Genomic DNA, 17,973 nt, shown 5'->3' with positions numbered 1-17,973 from the left:
TAATGTCACCCTATGTCCTTGTTGCCATAGATTATATTCCAGGTCATAGTTATTGTCCAAAATGGTCCATAGGTCATACATGTTCATGAGCTGTAAGGGGCATTTCTGTTCCCCAACTGACTATGTAACTGTGGTCTCTTTGTGACTGAAGGATTTACACTTGGCACAAAAAAGAGAAGAGCTCCCCACGATCATCCTGTTTCCATGCTGCCTCTCACACTCCAACCAGCCTGTAAAATACAGCTGTATGGTGCTAAACACCAGGCAACATGGAGCTGCTCATTGCCTCAGATGTTGAAAGGAAGCAGAAGAGCCAGTGTCCAGCAGGCTTTTGCTGCTGTCTGTCAGTGCAGACAGGGGAAAGAAGCATTACAAACCTTAAAACCAGAAGAAGCATGGTGTGGCACATCTTTATATTATATGATGAGGTAACCTGCTGAATCCAAAGGATGAAGAGTTGGGCCTCACTCCTTCCTGGTGCAACTGAAGGTCTGGTTTTGTGTTGGGGTTTTTTTTTCCCTGCTAGCTTGTCTTTGAATTCAAGGGAGGGCATTTTAATGTTGTTTCAGTTGAAAATCAGCTGTTCCAGGACCACAGATAAGTAGGTAGGAAAGCAGGGAATACACAAACATAACTCCCTCTTCAGCTGGGTTTGGGGGGGGTGGAGAATAGGAGGAAAGCATAATCAGCTCTTTTTCAAAGTAGAAGTACTTGCTTTGATCATTTCTAGTGAAAAACGGGGTTAGCAAAAGGTGACATTGCATTACAAGAAGTCAGTGAAGCTGCCCAGGAGCTTCCTGAATAGGGATCTCGAAGCTATAGTGCTTTAGCAGAGGCATACTCACAGCAAAGCTCACTCAGGAAAAGACTGAGGTTCCTCACACCTCTTCACTTAACCTTTGCTCTTTGCCATTAGCAGAGACTCCCAGGAGATGACTGCCCTCATAGTCAGTGTAGCTCCGTGTGCCTATTTTCTACAGAACCTGCATTTACATCTTTTTTTGCATTGTAGTTACAAGTCATATCCCTATGCCTCACCACTATCTTCTCCCATCAAAATATTTTCTCTTGGGCTGTTAACTGAGGTTTCAAAACACCTTTTTCCCTGCCTTTTGGACATCCCCTTTCCTATATACCTTCACAGCTATAAGGCCTAAGCCTCTCTTTTCCTTTATTCAAAACCCAGATATCTTATTTCTTATGGTCTTGACACTGTACTTTAGACCAGTGGCATATCTGTTTATTGCTGGAGCATTATAGTAAGGAAGGATTAATGATTATCGTAAGGAAGGATTAATGTTGATACTGGCTGTGTCCAGGACCTGACTTCAAACCTCAAGAGATTTCTAAGCCTCCTGGCTACATGACAAATGTTTTAAGGTCTTTGGAAAGTGCAGAGTATAAACAAGAACAGGAGTAGGAAATGTAAACCAGGAGGAAAAAGAAACAAGTCACTCTTGGAGAGAAAACTGGGGAAAAAATGGCTAAAAGCAGACGCAGAGAGGTATCTTCAAGACTTTGGGTTAAATCTACCTCAGCTCTACAGGCATCTGCAGCAGGCACTGAGAGCTCATGCTCACAGCTGCCAGCTAAAGCTAGATTTCCTCTTGCCAAAGAACAGTCAGAACAAATAGGCTACCCTAGCCTACACTTTAACAAGCCAAATGTTGCCAGGCCTCTACAGGCTGCCCTGTTATCTGAAACAAATTCACGGTATATTTACTTTTTCTAAATGTTGCAGCTCTGCTGTCTTTTTAGCTCAGTTTTGACAGCAGCTCTCAAATGACTCTCCTTTTCTGCTTCCCAATCAGAGAATCACTTTGACATAATTTTTCTGCAGCAGCCCTGGCAATGAGGATGCATGCCTTGACCTCATCTGCTTAGTTTAGTGGCACAATTTTTTTAACCCTCTCCTCAGGGGTCAAGAGAAAGGTATTGTTACAAAATGGTCGTGACGCACTGTTACACACAGGGGCATGGAAAGAGACCTGAGGAGATCATCTGATTCACTGCACCATCCGGAGATAGGATTGACTATACCTAAACATTTATCTATCTAAACTGTTCTTAAAGGCACCTAAGGATATGTCTTAACAGCCACCTACTGCAATTATTTCCAGTCCTTCATTGTCTTCTGTGTAAGAATGTTTTTTCATTATGGATACTAGGAATTTAATCCCTGCAGCTGCTTTTTGCAAATTTTAATATTTTCAGCAGATTTTTCCTCAGCCTACTCTTTTCTAGGTTATACAACCTGCTTCCTTCAATTCTTTCTTACAGGCTATGTTTTCGTGCCCTCTGATACTTCGAATTTCTCTTCTCTATATTTTCTCCAGTTAGTGAACATCTTTCTTGGCCTCAAAACTGATCACACTATGCCAGCTGAAGCCTCACTAACACTGAATAAAGTGGAAGGATTGCTTCAGGTACCTCATGATGCCGCCCAGTATTGCATTTAGCTTTCTCATAACAACATGATGTTATTGACTTATGCTCTGCTGTGACCCACCATAACCCCCGTATCTCCTCCTGGTGAAGGTTTGTATTTGTACAGCTGATTATTCTTTCCCATCTGTTGCATCTTTCAGGTCTCCCTTCTGTTTACTTTAGGCGCTACCTTCAATTTGTCAGGATTGCTTTGAATACTAACTTGTATTTGCAGTCCCTCCTGCTTAATGCCACACGCAAATACAGTAAGCATCCTCTCTATTCCAGCATCTCAGTCATCAGTGAAAATGTGAAGGGCCCCAACTGATGTAATCTCCCATTTTGACACTGTTTACTAGTAGCTACTCTCAGAGAGTAGTTGCTTACTCACCTCTCAGAAGTTCCATCTAGATCACGTTTCCTCATTTTATTTGTGAGGATATCACTAGAGAGACTATGTTAAGAGCATCCCTGTGACTCCTATTGATCTCCACAGCTGCTGTGCAGTTATACCTGGATCTGGATTCTTTGGGTTAAAATTGTCCTTTTCTTGTGTGTACAGTATATTGATCTGTACCTGTGACTTTCTGCAATAAGAATGATAATAAAAGTCACAGAATTGCTCTTTTTCTTTGAGGAAAGAAATAGCAGGGTGATTCAGATTGCAGATTAAGATTGGAGAGGATATGTCTACCTATGCAGTAGGTGTCTAACCTCTTGTTATAATCCATGGGCATCTAGTCAGGTCAGTTCAGTCTAGAAGGCTACTCAGCTCACCCAGAGGTTTACACTAATGTCTAGTCAGCTGGGTTGACTCTAGACTTAGTCGTCTTGACTGGATCTCTTCCGACTGAAGTGGGAAGCTAGACATAGGCCTGATTCTGGGTGCCTTGATCTGTGAGACAAATCCCGCCTGCTAAGTTCTATACAACAGACAGGATAATACACTGTATTCAGTATATTCTAGTCATGTTCTGGTACACAGTTTTAGAGTGCAGAAGAAAACCAGCGAGAAGGGTAATATTTACAGTGCAAATAGGAGTAATGCTGCAACACTGGAATTTGTTATTGCTGATCTCAGTAACTGCTTACAGTAGCGGGTAGTGATCTGTCATGTGAAAGGGATAGTGAGTCTTCCTAACCCTGACCTATGAGATCATCTTAAATTACTACCGTTGCTTACATTTATAGTAATTGGGCTTTATCCTTTAAAAAAATAGTGGACTGGGGAGGAAAGTAAAGTAATAACAGAATGAGACGCATGCACCAGCAACACTGTTAAAATTTGTTTCCCTTATAACTTGATTTCCTTTCAAAACCTCTTATCACATACATGAGAGGGAGGTTTGGATACTGGTATGAGAGATCACAAAATGAAGAAGGATTTTTGGTACAGATGTAGTTTCAGCTAATGAAGTTTTGTCTGGAAAACAGTTCACCAAACGATTTGCTATTTTACAGATATTCACAACCATCGGGGTTTTTTTCTTGTACAAGTAGAGAAAAAGACCAGGAATTTCTGAGAATCCAACTGAAATAAGCAGGCACTAAAGTAAGAAAGAAGAGTAGCTCTGCAGGCTGCAGAATTACAAAGCCTATTTGGTTTGGATTTAGGCTTTGTTTTCTTTTTTTTTTTCTTTTTTTCCAAATGCCTCTTGCCCTTCTGGACTCTCCTTTGTCTATAGCATGGCTGCAGACAGTTCTTCCTTGGAGGCATCGCTTTACATCTCCTCTTCTACCTGTCACTGATTCTCGGCTGTAAAGACTTAAATATCATTTAAGTACCAAGCTGAAGCTCAGTCACAAAATCTGCTCTTCAAAGGCCTTGGCTGCTAACTGAATATCTGAACTTTGCCTCCCCTTTAGTTGCCCCAGCTGCATAAACTCAGATACTGTAAGACAGACTCTCCTGGATGAAGTTGTAGACTGGCGATATCAGCCTTGTTTGTCCCTGACCAAACTTCATGTCAACTTGCTTATGTGAAGTGCAAGAAGGAGCAAGAGCTCATAGTCATGGTATTTCATGAAATGTCATGAAATGACAAGAGCATTAGAGCAACTCTGTTGTTAACATATGTCACCACTCTAGCAGCAGAGTTGGATGAGGCCGTCTGCACGCTGACTCCACAGGCCAGGCTTACTCTAACCACCAAACTTTTTAGTTCAGCCCTGTGGCCACAGGGTAGGGGCAGTTGTTATGAATCTAACATTTCCATTCACTGCCAGGCCTTCGACAGGGCATTGGGCACCTCCTGATCCCTCTTTGATATCCATGCAAGATCCTCACCATCCCACAGCTGGCAGCAGGACACCCTCAGTGTAAAGTTGCTTTTGTAAAAGTTTGCTGTTCCAAACATCTGTTCATCCTAGGAGGCTTGGGAGTTTAAAAACATGGTGGGCAAGATTTGGGGTTATCTCAAGCTCTTCTGTGAGTATGGTGTGATATTGCTGGCAGCTTCATCTATAATAAGAAATGTGGAATGCAGTGATTTTGCCTTTTCGTGTTTTGCAGGTTTAAGGACCATTCCTGTCCCCTTCTGCCATCTAGAGCTATCGCCTGGTGCTATCCAGGACACTCACATTCTTCATCCTCCTGAGCTGACACAGGCCCTGCTTGTGATGCCTGGTATCCCTTTTACAGTGTGAAATAAACACAGCTTTTAGAAGCTTGGCTTTGTGAGACAAAATTGCAAGCCCTCACATGTGACTTAATTGCAGTCCACTGATTTGGGATTTGCTGCTAGCATAAAGCTTTCTTCCACTTATTTCTACTTACTCTCCAGCCTGCCAGATCTCACAGAAGGGATGGGAAGAACTGGGAACCACACACTTTGCAGTTGATGCAAGCCTGCCAGATTTCCCTTGCTGAGCACAAAACTTGCAGAGAAGCCTGCTTCTTCATGCGTTCCACTGCACTTCACTTGTGCAATGGCCCTCCGCCCAGACACACAGCCTCCACACTGGTCTTCCCATCCCACACCCCAACACAGCCTTCTGCAGCCGTGCAGCAAAATGCGCCAGATGCACCCGCTGTCCCGCGCTCCTGGGCCATACTACGTCTCATTCTGGAGCTGAAGGTCCATGGGATCCTTTTAGACTGGGATGTGAGGTAGACCTGAAGGGAGCTTCCCTGGCTGTGTGGACCTACACAAAGAGTCTCTGAGACCATACTCATCCTGCAGCGGTAGCCAGGTGGACACAACACCTCCAGCCCGGGTAACGTAGCCTAGCCAAGGTGGATCCACTAGCAGCCTTATGTCCCGTAGACACTAGTCAACATTGTGTACACAGGACAAAAGTCATCTTCAAACAGCTTTCGAAAGAAACCATTTTTCAGCTTGTGAGGAACCTGGCTATTAACCCGAGCTGTGAAAAGCAGGAGACTAGCTCTGCTTGCCTGGCTCTCTCCTTGCAGGGCTGGGCCAGGTCGGCTGTGTCCAGCAGGAGCTGCGGTACGTGAGCTCCACCTAAAGGCTCAGCCCCAGCCCCAGCTCTCTCCCAGAAAAGGAGGAGGAATCCGCAGGGATTTCATCATGCCTGAGCCTCACGCTGTACTCCACCTCCAGGGAAAAGCGTAAGTTACTCAGCAAAGTACGGGAGCAGTCAGTAATGCCCTTTGGCTCCATTGCAGCCAGGTGTGCTGCTGACCTAGCATCATTTTGTACTTATCACCTTTTATTTTATTGTGTTCAAGGTCATTCACACCGTTATTTTGTCTGATAGTGATGGCACTATTGAGGTTTAAATGCATAAAAATATATTTATGAATATATAAAAGTAGATTTGTGTGTGTCTCTGTATGTTTCTCTTTTGTATCTCATTGAAAGACTGTAATATAAATAATTTCCTACAAAGCTGGGCTTGTCCAAGACAAGGCTAGAAACTAGCTTTTCCCATCCTAGAGTGCACACAGCCTCACCCTCCCTGTCTTTCTGTCTCTCTCTCTGGGCGTGTGTGCACATACACATATACCTGTATCTATCATTACAGTTTAAGGGAAAATAATCACAAAATAGTCAGTAGTGAGTTTCCAACACCAAGTCACAGAATAGCCCCAGTGTTCTGGAGTTTACAGTGCCTGCAGGTGAAAAGCCAGAACTAGCACATCATTCAGTCTTTGAAACAAGATGCAAGAGAGGAGAGAAGTCTTTAGTTGTAGAGGAGGATTATGCATATATCATCCCCCCCCCACCCCTGCCGCCCCGAGGCTGTTTCCAAATTGGAGAGTACAGAGGAAGAGAAGTGGACTACTGGCTCCTCATTGCTCAAGGCCTTAAAGGCAGCAGCATATATAAACAAAGAAACAACATGGGAGAAATTAGGAAACACAGGAGTGGGTTCTCCCAGTGTAGGGACTTTTTTGCACTTCAAAAGGAATGAAATATGCGAGGCAGTAGTAACTCTAGTCCCTGGAGTGGTAATATTTGAACATATCTAGCTCATACGAAATTAGAATCGGGTTTAAGTCTGCACAGTCTTGCTGCAGCAGGTCACAGATTTCTTCTTCCAGCATCCCATTCCCAGTTACTGGGAATGTTTGGAAAAGCTCTGTATGTGACAATGTGGAGATGTGTCTGACATTAGCAGTGGGATCCCAGCAGCACAATTGTTTCCACGTGTTAGAGGTGCAGGGTGGGTGAGGAGGAGCAGGGCAGGCAAAAGGGATGAAGAAATCTTAAATGAGCATAACTCTGCATTTTCCTCAGTTAAGGATAGCTGTCTTGTGAACATCTCCTGCTGAGGACTGCCAATATCCTGAGCAGGTGTATCGCAGAACTGGATCCTTCCCCCCGTCTTCCCTCCTTGGCCCCCCATCACCCTCAGGCAGGAGGCTTTCCTGGTGCTGGCCAGGGTTTGTTCTCGCTGAAGTTACTGATTGCTCTCCTTCTGTGTGAATGAAACTGGAGTTAAGTCAATACTGAACACCTCTGAAAAATCCCACTCAGAATTCATTTAGTGTTTATTCAATTAAGTATTAATTATGGGATCTCTTTAGCTAAAGAAAATCCCTTACTGTCATTTCATCAAAGTGTAGAATATGGTGTCTTAGTTCCTCCAAGCATCCTCTGCTGCATTGCATCTTCTGATGTATTTTTCCCACAGTTACAGTCTGTAGAAAAGACCTACATTTTAAAATATAATTCCAGAGATGAGGAATGGCACAATTTCTAAACACCATACCACAGTTTTGTTAAAGTGCCGATAATCTCTTTGTCAATACTCTAAAGGGATCAAAACAAGAGTAGGGAAGATCTGCAATTTAAAAAATAAGAGACCCATAAAAAGCACAGATGAAAAGAGTAAATGTAGACATGCAGCTTCCTATGGGATCACCCTGATCCCTTTTATACCAGGAGCAACAGAACTTTATGTCTGGAATATCTGTTTGGCTCCAACAAGTGACCCCTGATGTGACCCCCGAGAGCTGTATTTGAGCAGTCAGCTGAGGGACTTTGGTGGATTTGGGTGCCTACTGTGATGTCTCACTTCAGGAGAATGATGAGTGATTAAGGCCACCTGCTTGCTAAATTTTGTCCATCTCGCAAACAGTGGTGAAATATAGCTGCTTTCTGAGAGCAGTGGAGAGGGTCTAGGAGAGGTCTTTGCTCCTCTCCAGCTACCAGGCTCTCAGGGAGTGGCAGACGGCTGTGAGGCTGAAGAGAGGTGGCTGTGAAATAGAGCCTTGTTTTGTGCATACATGTACATATAGATATACACAGGAATATAACAAAAAGATCAAGAGTTACTGCTTCTAATAGTACCAAACTGCTCCTTAATAAAGCTATGGGGCTGATTGCTCTTGTGAATATTTGACTTTTGCAAAAGCATGTTGATTTCATTTTCAAAGAGCAAAGCAGGCAGTAAGCACAACATTTCAATATTTCAAATACTTTCAATGTATTTTCAATGCTATTTGTGTGAATTCTGCAAATCTAATTTCTAATACACTCAGGCACCTACCTGGGACATTTTTGGCCTCAGAGTTTCAGACAGAAGTCTCTCTGACCAGCAGAGGTTATCTCTGCCTTTCCTACAGGGACTACCTCGGAACTTACATCTGCATAAAATCATTTGGCATATAGAAAACTCAAATCCAAAGAGTAGCTTCATTTTTCTGCCAATGCTGAGAGCGTGCTTAGCTCACTCAGACTGCACTGCATTTAGTGACAACTGCTTTGGTGATTTTACCACCTTGCTTTTGCACAGCTCCCACGGGAAAACATGCTCACCCAAGACAGTGGAGACTGATTCCAGACCTTCCTCCACTCAAACAGGGTTTGATCCCTATCTGTTACAGAGCTGGGGATTGATGCTTTCAGGGGAGAGGACCTTCCACCTCTCATCCAGAGTATCAATCACTTTGGAGGCAGAACTAGACCCAACAAGACAAAGTCTCTAGTGCTTAGGGTAGGGAGCTGGGGGAGATAAATCCTGGGACAACACTTACTGCTGTTCCCTGGATTAATCCTCTTTTTTACACAGTGATTGTCTGCACTACACAACATCAACGCTAACATCCATTAGGTTTTGTGTCTGGAAAGCCTCAAAAGAATGGAAAATTATGAAGTCTTGACATTCATGTAGAGCTTGGAATAGCAATTGTGCATCCAAATGAAACCAGCTCTAACTCAGGATTTGCTCTTTAATTCTTCCTAGAAAAAAGATCAGATTAATATATGTAGATTACTTGGGAATGTGATTAACTGTTTTTAATGTTTCATTTTCATGGGATGTACTGTTGGTTAGCATGTAAAGGAAGTATTAATCCTGACTCAGCAAATGATAAATGTCCTTTTGTCTTTTCATACATGTTTTTGATTCCTAGACTGCTCCCTAATGGTCTATTAAAAAAAAAAGCAAAACAAAACATTTTGAAATATGCATTCTTGGTGCAGGCCAAACAAGATTACTTATTCTTGTTAGTGAACTCTGATCTTTTGTATCTTGATGTACATAAAACATCTTCTTCATATCATAGAACCACCAAGAACCATTTTCAGTGCCTTAGCCTGCTTACTATCATAGTTTGCAGACTAGTGATTACCTGTCCTCTCCTTTTTGAACCATAAAGATTGTGACCCCTTCCTTGCAAAATAAAAGGGATAGATTCACTATTTGGATTTCCAACCAGCTTCTTTGTATGCATGCCACACAGCAAACTTAACTGGGCTACTACTTTCCAACACAGCCTGATGCACTTTTTTAAGAGTATCTGTCTTGATACATTTTAGCTATAATGAAATCTATCTTAGAAAGCTGTCAGTCACTTTTACCCTGGAAGTCATCTTTTTTTTTCTTTTTCCTAAGCCCTTGTATTTTAAATAACTACAGAGTCAAAGAAAGTAAGACACACACACACACACCCCTTCCCCATTACACTGACCTTTTTAATGGCATTTGGATTTTTCAATAATATTGATAGTCCAAGTCAGAGGAAAAACTCCTTGCTAAGTAGAACTGTATTTCCTAGAGGGTTTAATCCCGTTTCAGACAAATTCAGTAAGAACCCACTGTCTTTAAACATGTAGGACTAGGCACTGAAAAAACATTCACCCGCAGAAGGGAGCTCAGGGGCATCTCTTTTCTCACACCAGGTCCTAAGAACTGAAGTTAGACACACACAGAGCAGCAGAGCATCAGACTATTCCTATGAGACAGTAACGCCTCCTCTTTTATTTCCCTCCTCTTTCACAAAAACACCCTGGCTGCAAGCTACACAGTCCTGCCTGGGTTTCAGGGCTTCATGGTAGACCTGCAAGGACTTGGCGAACAGGTCTCCACTGAGGCTCACGTGAAGGCCCAGCACAGGCTGTGGTGTACCATGGATGTCAGCGAACTTCGCCTCTCCGTGCTTGCCATGAGCACTGTGACAGTAGCTTACAAAAGCCCTGATAAAGGCCACCGGGAGACAGCCAGGCTCGGGATCCCTTCTCTGGTAGAAGTTCTCCGAGCTCAGAGGGCAAGGTGAGGTGTAAGGAAAGTCAGTGGGGACATCTCCAAGGAAGCAGTGAATTCTTCAGTTTAATGATTCATATAAAGCTTGAACCAGCAAACTGGTTTTGTATCTATCCAGCTTTAAGCGCTTAACAGACCCACTGACGCTGGGAGCAGAATAATTAAAATTTGCTAGGTCATGGGCTCTTTTATTCTAGCGAATCACAGATTATTTCCGATAAGCACAATATGCAGTGGCATTATAAGGCTTTTCTTACGAGCAAAGGGTACCAGCAAAGGTCTAGTGTTTCCCTCTGGTCTCCATGAGTACAGTCAATCCAGCTGAAACCTAACACCACCACTGCTGGGATGGCTGGCTTTCAAAAGTAAGCCAAGCTGGACTCAGAAACTTAATCAAAAGAAAAGAGGGCATAGGGTGGTGACAGTCAAAAGTCTGTAACACATCTCATCTTGAGCAAACCACAGGATGATCACAGCTGAGCCAGCCTTCCTGTGAGGGCAGGCAGTGCCTGAAGGGGGAGGCGCAGTGAGGAGAAAAAAGGACAAAGCCTTCTCATTTGAGTTCCAGCGAGAGGATGCTTTAGCAAAGAAAAAGCCCCACAACATTACCTGCACAACTAGACATTGTCCTCGCTGTTGTTAAATTTAAGAAGTGCTTACACGGTAGTCTGACTTGAAAAACAGAGCTTAAGTATCCAGAGTGGTGTCAGGCTAAGAAATCAGGAAGCCATTTCATCTCCAAGCACCATTTATACTCTTTCTCACCATGAGCCATACCCTGTCGTTGTTACCTGAAGCCTCATTTTCTTTTGCTTAATACGCCTCCTGAATTTTAACGTGGGTAGCACTTGTGTGCTTCATTCAGCACTTAGTTGCCTAAAATACAGATTTAAAAGTATCAAAATCTGGATTTATAAGCAACTTTGGGGCATTTGGTTCTGAAGAATAGCTCCTCCTTTTCCTAAATGTTAATATGAATATTGCCTGACAAAGCCAAAAGGAGAATTTGAAAGTTTGATTCATTGCTTAATATCCAGTTCTAGCTATTTACAAGTATGTTTTGTCTTGTCATTCATAATTTCTGTTATATTCCTTCCATGCATTTATTTGACTCAACAGTTAAATTAGATAATGTTGAATTGACCTCAACATTTATGCCTGGCAACAGCCTTTGCGGTCACAAGGCGATGATTTCATTAAAGGAACCGAGCAAAAGTGGAAGGAATGTGGGGTGTGAGAGGGAAAAAAAAAAAAGCTTTTGTTGAAACACAAATATTTTCTGTGAGACCGATTTGAGCAATTATAGCTCTGGCACTGTGATAGTGAGGGGATGTGGGAATAAATTCCAGCCAAGCTTTTCTCTCACTATAAATATTCTCTTTTTTTCTAAATCGGCTCAGGCATGGTCTCTGCTCAAACCCCTCCTCTCTCCTTACCAGAGGACTGTTATCAGGGCCACACTGCTCTGCCACATCCTGTGGCAGGAGCACCGCAAATCGTTACCCAAATTTCATGTCACAGCCCCCGGTATCCCATTTTGCACCAGCAAAGGAGGCCAGTGGCAGCACGACCCAGGGGGAAGGTGATGCTGGATATAGCAGTTACCCTTCAGACATTCCCTGTTCCTTAGATAACTGCATAGCATGGCTTGTGCACAGCAGGCTCTATACCCACGCTCAGAGGTCACGCATATTTTGCAGTATAGTTATTTGGTTATCAAAGGTATAGCTGATGTTTTGGATAAGGACTGGGATTTTCTATACATAATTAACAGTAGGGGGTGGTGCTTTTTTCGATAATGGGATTTTGAGATGCTGGAGGTTGAAAGAGAGTGGAAAAGAGATGCACATATGATCTTTCATATAAAGTAGTCTGGTGATAATGCCCAGCTCACGCTCCCTTCGCTCACCCTTTGATGTTCAGACCGTGCATCAGATGTGAATGGAATGACTGACAGTGCTGAAACAACGCATAGTGTCTAATGAGCTCACTGGGGCTCATCACTCCCGGTTTTGACATTTTAATTTGAGCCCCTCAGCCTCTAACAGTGTGATTCACCCTTTTGTTTGCCCACAGCCCTGTGTTGTTGAAAACTGTCCATCTCCAAGTCATCTCCAGAAGACAGAGACAGTCCTTCCCATGTATCACAAACCTCTCTAACTGGTGTCTGCAGGTGTACCTGTCTCCCATCGCTTTCCACTACTGACTGCCATCCTGCTCCAGGATTTGGCTTGCCAGGCCAGTGTCTGCCACCTGCCTGCCTTCACATCCCATACATATTCGCCATGAGGAGGCAGTGGCAAAGGAATTTGGGTTTGCCTGAGCAGCCACAGTAACTCCTGTGTAGACCACAGGACATCTGCCCTCCCTGGCAGACCTTGGGAATCCCCTGCAACGTCAGTGTGCATCCTCGAGCCGCTGCGTATGGCATTTGCTGCAGACAGACTGGATGGTGCTGAACAGATGGACCAAATGCTGGGCTTGGATAGGACCTCCCCTCCTCACCATGGGGTCCTGCCAGACATTGCTGTGCAGGCGAGCTGCTCCAGCACGTCCCAGAGAATAACTGGGACCACTCACATGGGTGCTACTGAGGGGTAGAAAGTGCACTGACTCTGAATCCTTACACAGCAAAGACGCTCTCAACATCTTCATGACTTCTATCAAAAAAAATGGGTTAGACAGGTTTATGTGAACATCACAGACATATTGCTGACTGACTGGATATAATGCCATTTAAGCAGATAGGAACTGTAATATGAGATAAGAACTGTTATGTTGTTTTCTTGCAGTCACAAGAGACTATGACTGAACCTTCCTAAAACCTCCTGTTAATGGAGGGCGGACAGAGTTTCTCTGAAAATACCAAATACCATTCCAAAACTCGGGATCCTTTGCTATTTTGAGATCTTTCACCCTATCAATCACTGCGATTCATTCAGCTCCTCGAGGCATTTCTTTCTGCAATGGTCCTACAGGGGAAAGCAGCTCATGGCCTCACTTGCTTCTTACAGAGAAGCGCTGGCTACCCCTGCTCTGCAGGAGCCCGCAGCTCTGATGCCCTGTCTGTGGGACAGCTTCACCCACGGGTGAGGTCTGGGCTTGCACTAACCCCACCACAGCATCCTACGTCCTTGTGTGTGCACAAAGAATGCTTGGGCATATGGACCAGCCAAGAGCTGTGCCATTCCCCGAGCAGCTGCTAAGCTGGATGGTGAGGCAACCAGGACCCCAGGCAGCCGATTGTCAGGTAAGTGGAAACACAGCCTTTGTGGTCAAGTGGATAACGCTGGGACTCAGACTCTGCCTTAAAATTCCTATGGGCACGTCAGCGTGATTCCCCTGTGTTGAGGACTGCCTGTCTTTAAAAGGCAAAATGCTACTAACTCAATGGCCTAAGAGCTATAGATGAAAATAAATCCCAGGTTTGGTCATTATTTTGGTGGCTCTGGCTCTGTACATCAGCAGGTCTACCCAAGTTAAGAAAAGACTCCATTTAGTACGTGTCATTTTAATCTTTGATTAGTTTTTAGCACTTGAATAATGGCTTTTGTGACAGCTGTGATATGTCACATTTCCAGGCTTTTAGAGGGGAATAATGAGTCTCGTGACCTTTCACTTCTCAAGAGTCGCTCAGCCACTGAACTCTGATGCCGCACGCTGCAAATAATCATTTCAGCTGGCTAGGGCTGGGTAATCCCAGCATGACATTTCATATCCAGTTCAATTTCCAATGATTTATTTGTAATTTCTGCTAAACCACAGTTAAAGTCATCCAGCGCTTGGCTGCTAGATCAGTAACAGATAACCCTTGCCAACAACACAGTTTGTTTTGAAGGCCAATATAACTAGGAGACTGAGAATAAATTGATAGGTTAAGAGGTTGTATGTGGGAACTGATGCCCATCCTCTGTCCGAACGCCAACTTCCAGAGCGCAGTGCTGTCATCGGCTGACCTTCCTCTCTTTTCCCCTGCTGCCCTTGGCCTAAAGTAAAAGCACCTTTCTGTAGTCAGAGCTGAGCCTGAGAAAGAAGAAACTCAAAAAAATATCCTTTCAGAAAAACAGAAAGGCTTCTTAAGAACAAGTCCTCGTGCTTTTGCCTTTGTCACAGCATACACTTCGGTACCGGCGCCATCCAGGGCCCCAGGATATTTTACACTTTAGCTCTCAGATCCGATCCAGCCTGGTTAGTCCCGTCCTCGCTACAATCGTGCGCTGGGAGCGTCAGCCTCACCTTGGATTACTTCTCGGGAGCCTTCCCCAGCAGCAGCATCCCAGTCCCCTCTCTGCTGTGGCAGGTCCATCCCTAGGAGTTGCACTCCTCGCAGTGGCAGGAGAGGATGTAGCGGTAGGTGGCGGTGAGCCGCATGCCCCCCGAGCATCGCAACCGCATGGCCTTCAGCTTGGAGGTCTGGGGCCGGCAGCAATGGCAGGTGGAGCGGAAAGGTTGCTTCAGGACGGTGCTGAAAGAAACCATGGGCTCCGAGCGCGACGTCTGGCTGCAGCGCCCTTCGCAGCGAGCCAGCAGCACCATCTGCGAAGGAAAAGAGACGGGTTAGGAAACTTGCCCCGGCGGCTGCCAGCGCACAGCTAACACCAGCAGATGGGTACCTCCTTCCAGTCTGGCTGGTCTTTCTTCACTTACCGCATCTCCCCACCTTGGCGAGGGCACCTAGCCCCACACAGGGCATTGCCCCTGAGCTGTGTCTGAGAGAGCGGAGGAGATAACATGGGCGGGAGGAAAAGCAAGGCTTCATCTGGAGCCCCGGGCACCAACACCAATAAGGACTTCAGGCCCTGGTTTTCTGAAAGCTGACCTTGGGGCTCCAAATGATCCCAGCCAACCCTGCTTTCCAGGCATGGTGACTGCAACTATGGCTTGCTGACCCCAGATTTGTGGCAGCTGAGCCCTTAAATCATCAGCCAGACTGATACTTTGATTGGATATTTTCCAGTGTTTTGAGTGTATATACTAGTGATCAGCAGAACTGGTCCTTGGGGCCAGTGAATGTCTCAAATACTTAGATATATAAACATATAAAGTAGAAATATAAAGAAGATGATCAGTTTATTGCTTCTAAAGAAGTAAGTTTCTAGCTCCCTCCTTTTACAAAGATCACCTTGAGTATGTATTTGCAATTACATGTGTGTGTGTGTATATATATATATAATTGCATCAGTTGTATCTGTATAAAATGCACTGCATAGCATGAGACAGTAAAAATGTAAACAAGATTAACTCATTGCCAAACATGGGGGTTCGCTAGTGAGGTTTTCCAAAAGCACTGCAGGCTCCATGGTTCTTATTCTGAGTTCACCAACTGAGCTGTGACCAGAACAAGGTAACTTGCACAACAGAAGGCACTAAGGAAGGAAAGCCCGTGGGGAATCACCTACTCCTCTTCCAAACACCCCTTGTTGAGCAGAGGAGATGGATAGAGTCTACTAAGCTCTATACAAAACATGGAAAGGATCTTCTAAAGCTCAGGAAATTGTGTGGTCAGAAACAGCTGTTACCACCTTGATAATGGTTAAGTGTTGGACAAGTTTGAACAAGTTCTTATACCTTCATGGGGAATGAAATATTAAGTCCATATCAGCTAATTCTGCTTAACCAACACAAATTTCAAAATCAACTGACTGTATCATCCAAACAAGGTCAAAATGTGACAGAGATGAGAAAGTAGGTAGTAAACCGATTCTAAGTCTATCCTATAACCAAGGAAGGAAATTACATTTTAACCATGCTGCACGTATCTCATGTTTTTACCAGACAATCTAAAAGGATAACTATGGATGTGACAGCAAATATTTTACAAAGTTAAACCTTTTTGAGCTTCTTTTACTACACATGCTCAACTGGCTGCAAATCTCCAAGTCTTGCAAACAGGTATGTCAAATCTTAGTTTTTTCTTTAGTCAGAGTCATAAGGAAAGATGAGAGAGAAAGAGGGAGAGAATATTCCTGGTATCAAGTGGGAAATACCAGCACTGTCTGTGTCTACGGGAAAGGCACTGGTCATCCATTATACAGTGCTTAAAAATTACTCTTCCAAGAGTACTTGCATGCTAAATGGTTTGCTTGGAAATGTATTAATATATTAATGACTACAGTTCCAGTCAACACAGACAGATCACAAGGAAGATGTCTTCATGAGCTGATGATCTGGGGTTGATACCATCTTGTTTCTTGGTTTAATTAAGAGATCAGGTTTTGTTGCTTTCAAAAAAAACTGCCATCCTTCATGATTTGTAGCATAAATTTATGGTCCCCTTCCTGTGATATTCATAAGCAAATTCGCTTCAACTGTTAGTAGTAATAGGGTGAGAAGGAAATTTCAGTGTGCTGTTGAGCCGCACCCCGGCTTTAGACATATCAGGTGTATCGAGCTCCTTAATACCAATTTCTTTAGTGTATATGAGAACAGGGAAAGGGACAATCATTACACTGCTAGCACCCCATTACTGATAGATAAAGGTCCACTTTTGTCCTCTTGGTAAACAAAACTCACTTCCCATAGTGACAGGCAGGCAGCTGGTAAAGAGCTACACAGGTATCTAATCCTGCCTGTATTGCAAAGGAAAGACAGCAGGTTGGGACATTTAGAACAGTTAGTTCCCTTCCCAGCATCTTGACAGCTCTTGTTAGGTCCTCCACTTTGACCAGTTCAGCGGACGGTCGGCACTCTCTGTCATAGGCTATTCCGAAGCATTTGGCTGAAGAGGAGGGTGAAGAGCAATCCAACGGCAGCTGGCAACTGCTTGAAGGTTACAAAGACAACAGAGCCAAACTCTCCTCAGGAGCGGCAAAGGGGGATGTGCAATGTCCACAAGTGCTTTTGGGGAGGTTCAGAGGACCTCCAGAGTCCCTTCCAACCAACATTTCTATGATTCTGTGATTTCAGCCCAAATATGACAGCACGGGTTGCTATATGGTGGAGGTGACTTCTGATGGTTGATGCTTCTGGAGCTGGAACAGTTAGTCGCTTCTGGTACTGTTACTCTAAGGACTTTTTATGGCACGCATCTGCTCCTGTGTCTGCAGGTACTTTCGGAAATGCCAGGAAAAAAAAATAAACCCCTGAGGAACAGGATTAAGGACTACAGAAGAGTTGCAGCAATGTAATTATAGGGTAGAATTATCTGATGTGCCAATATCTGTGTCTCAATACATTTCTTATGAACAGCAAGCTTTCTAATGCAAAATCAGTCAATATTTCTTCAATGTGCAACTGCATTTATAATTGCTTAGCAAGCCTTGTCTTTAAAAACATGTTTTAGTCTGTGGAGACTCTAATTTTAATCTCAAATTTTGCTAGCTACTTAGTTTTTAGTAAGAGTATGGTCAGTATTCATATCATGTAAAATTACACAGTGTTGGTTTTATGCCCTGGTTTTAGATGAGAGTGTAAACTTTTACAAATGGCACAGCACCACAGGTATCAAGTCAAACTTGCAGGATAAAAAAATTTCAGATTTCCCATTTTGATAGCTTTCTAAATTTCTGGGCTAACCTGAAGTCCTCAGCAAAATTTAACCTCTTCCTCCTCCTCATAAATCCAGAAGAGCACCAGTGGATTTTGGCAGGT

The 17,973-nt window shown here is 43.9% G+C and overlaps 1 protein-coding gene across 3 annotated transcripts in view; it reads right to left on the bottom strand.

Annotated features, from left to right (window-relative positions):
• Positions 1 to 13,878: 13,878 nt before the first annotated feature.
• Positions 13,879 to 17,973, bottom strand: part of LOC115344067 (norrin cystine knot growth factor NDP) — a 37,039-nt gene continuing 32,944 nt past the window's right edge. For all 3 annotated transcript variants that reach the window (XM_030020883.1, XM_030020882.2, XM_030020881.2), the window contains one exon: positions 13,879 to 14,919. In XM_030020883.1, coding sequence (XP_029876743.1) covers positions 14,692 to 14,919 — 228 coding nt within the window. In that variant the 3' untranslated portion in view covers positions 13,879 to 14,691. The remainder of the gene's footprint in view (positions 14,920 to 17,973) is intronic.

The sequence above is a fragment of the Aquila chrysaetos genome, chromosome 7 (genome assembly GCF_900496995.4).
Source record: "Aquila chrysaetos chrysaetos chromosome 7, bAquChr1.4, whole genome shotgun sequence".
NCBI lineage: Eukaryota > Metazoa > Chordata > Aves > Accipitriformes > Accipitridae > Aquila > Aquila chrysaetos.
The sequence above is the reverse complement of the archived record's forward strand: the minus strand, read 5'-3'. Positions and strand labels throughout refer to the sequence as shown.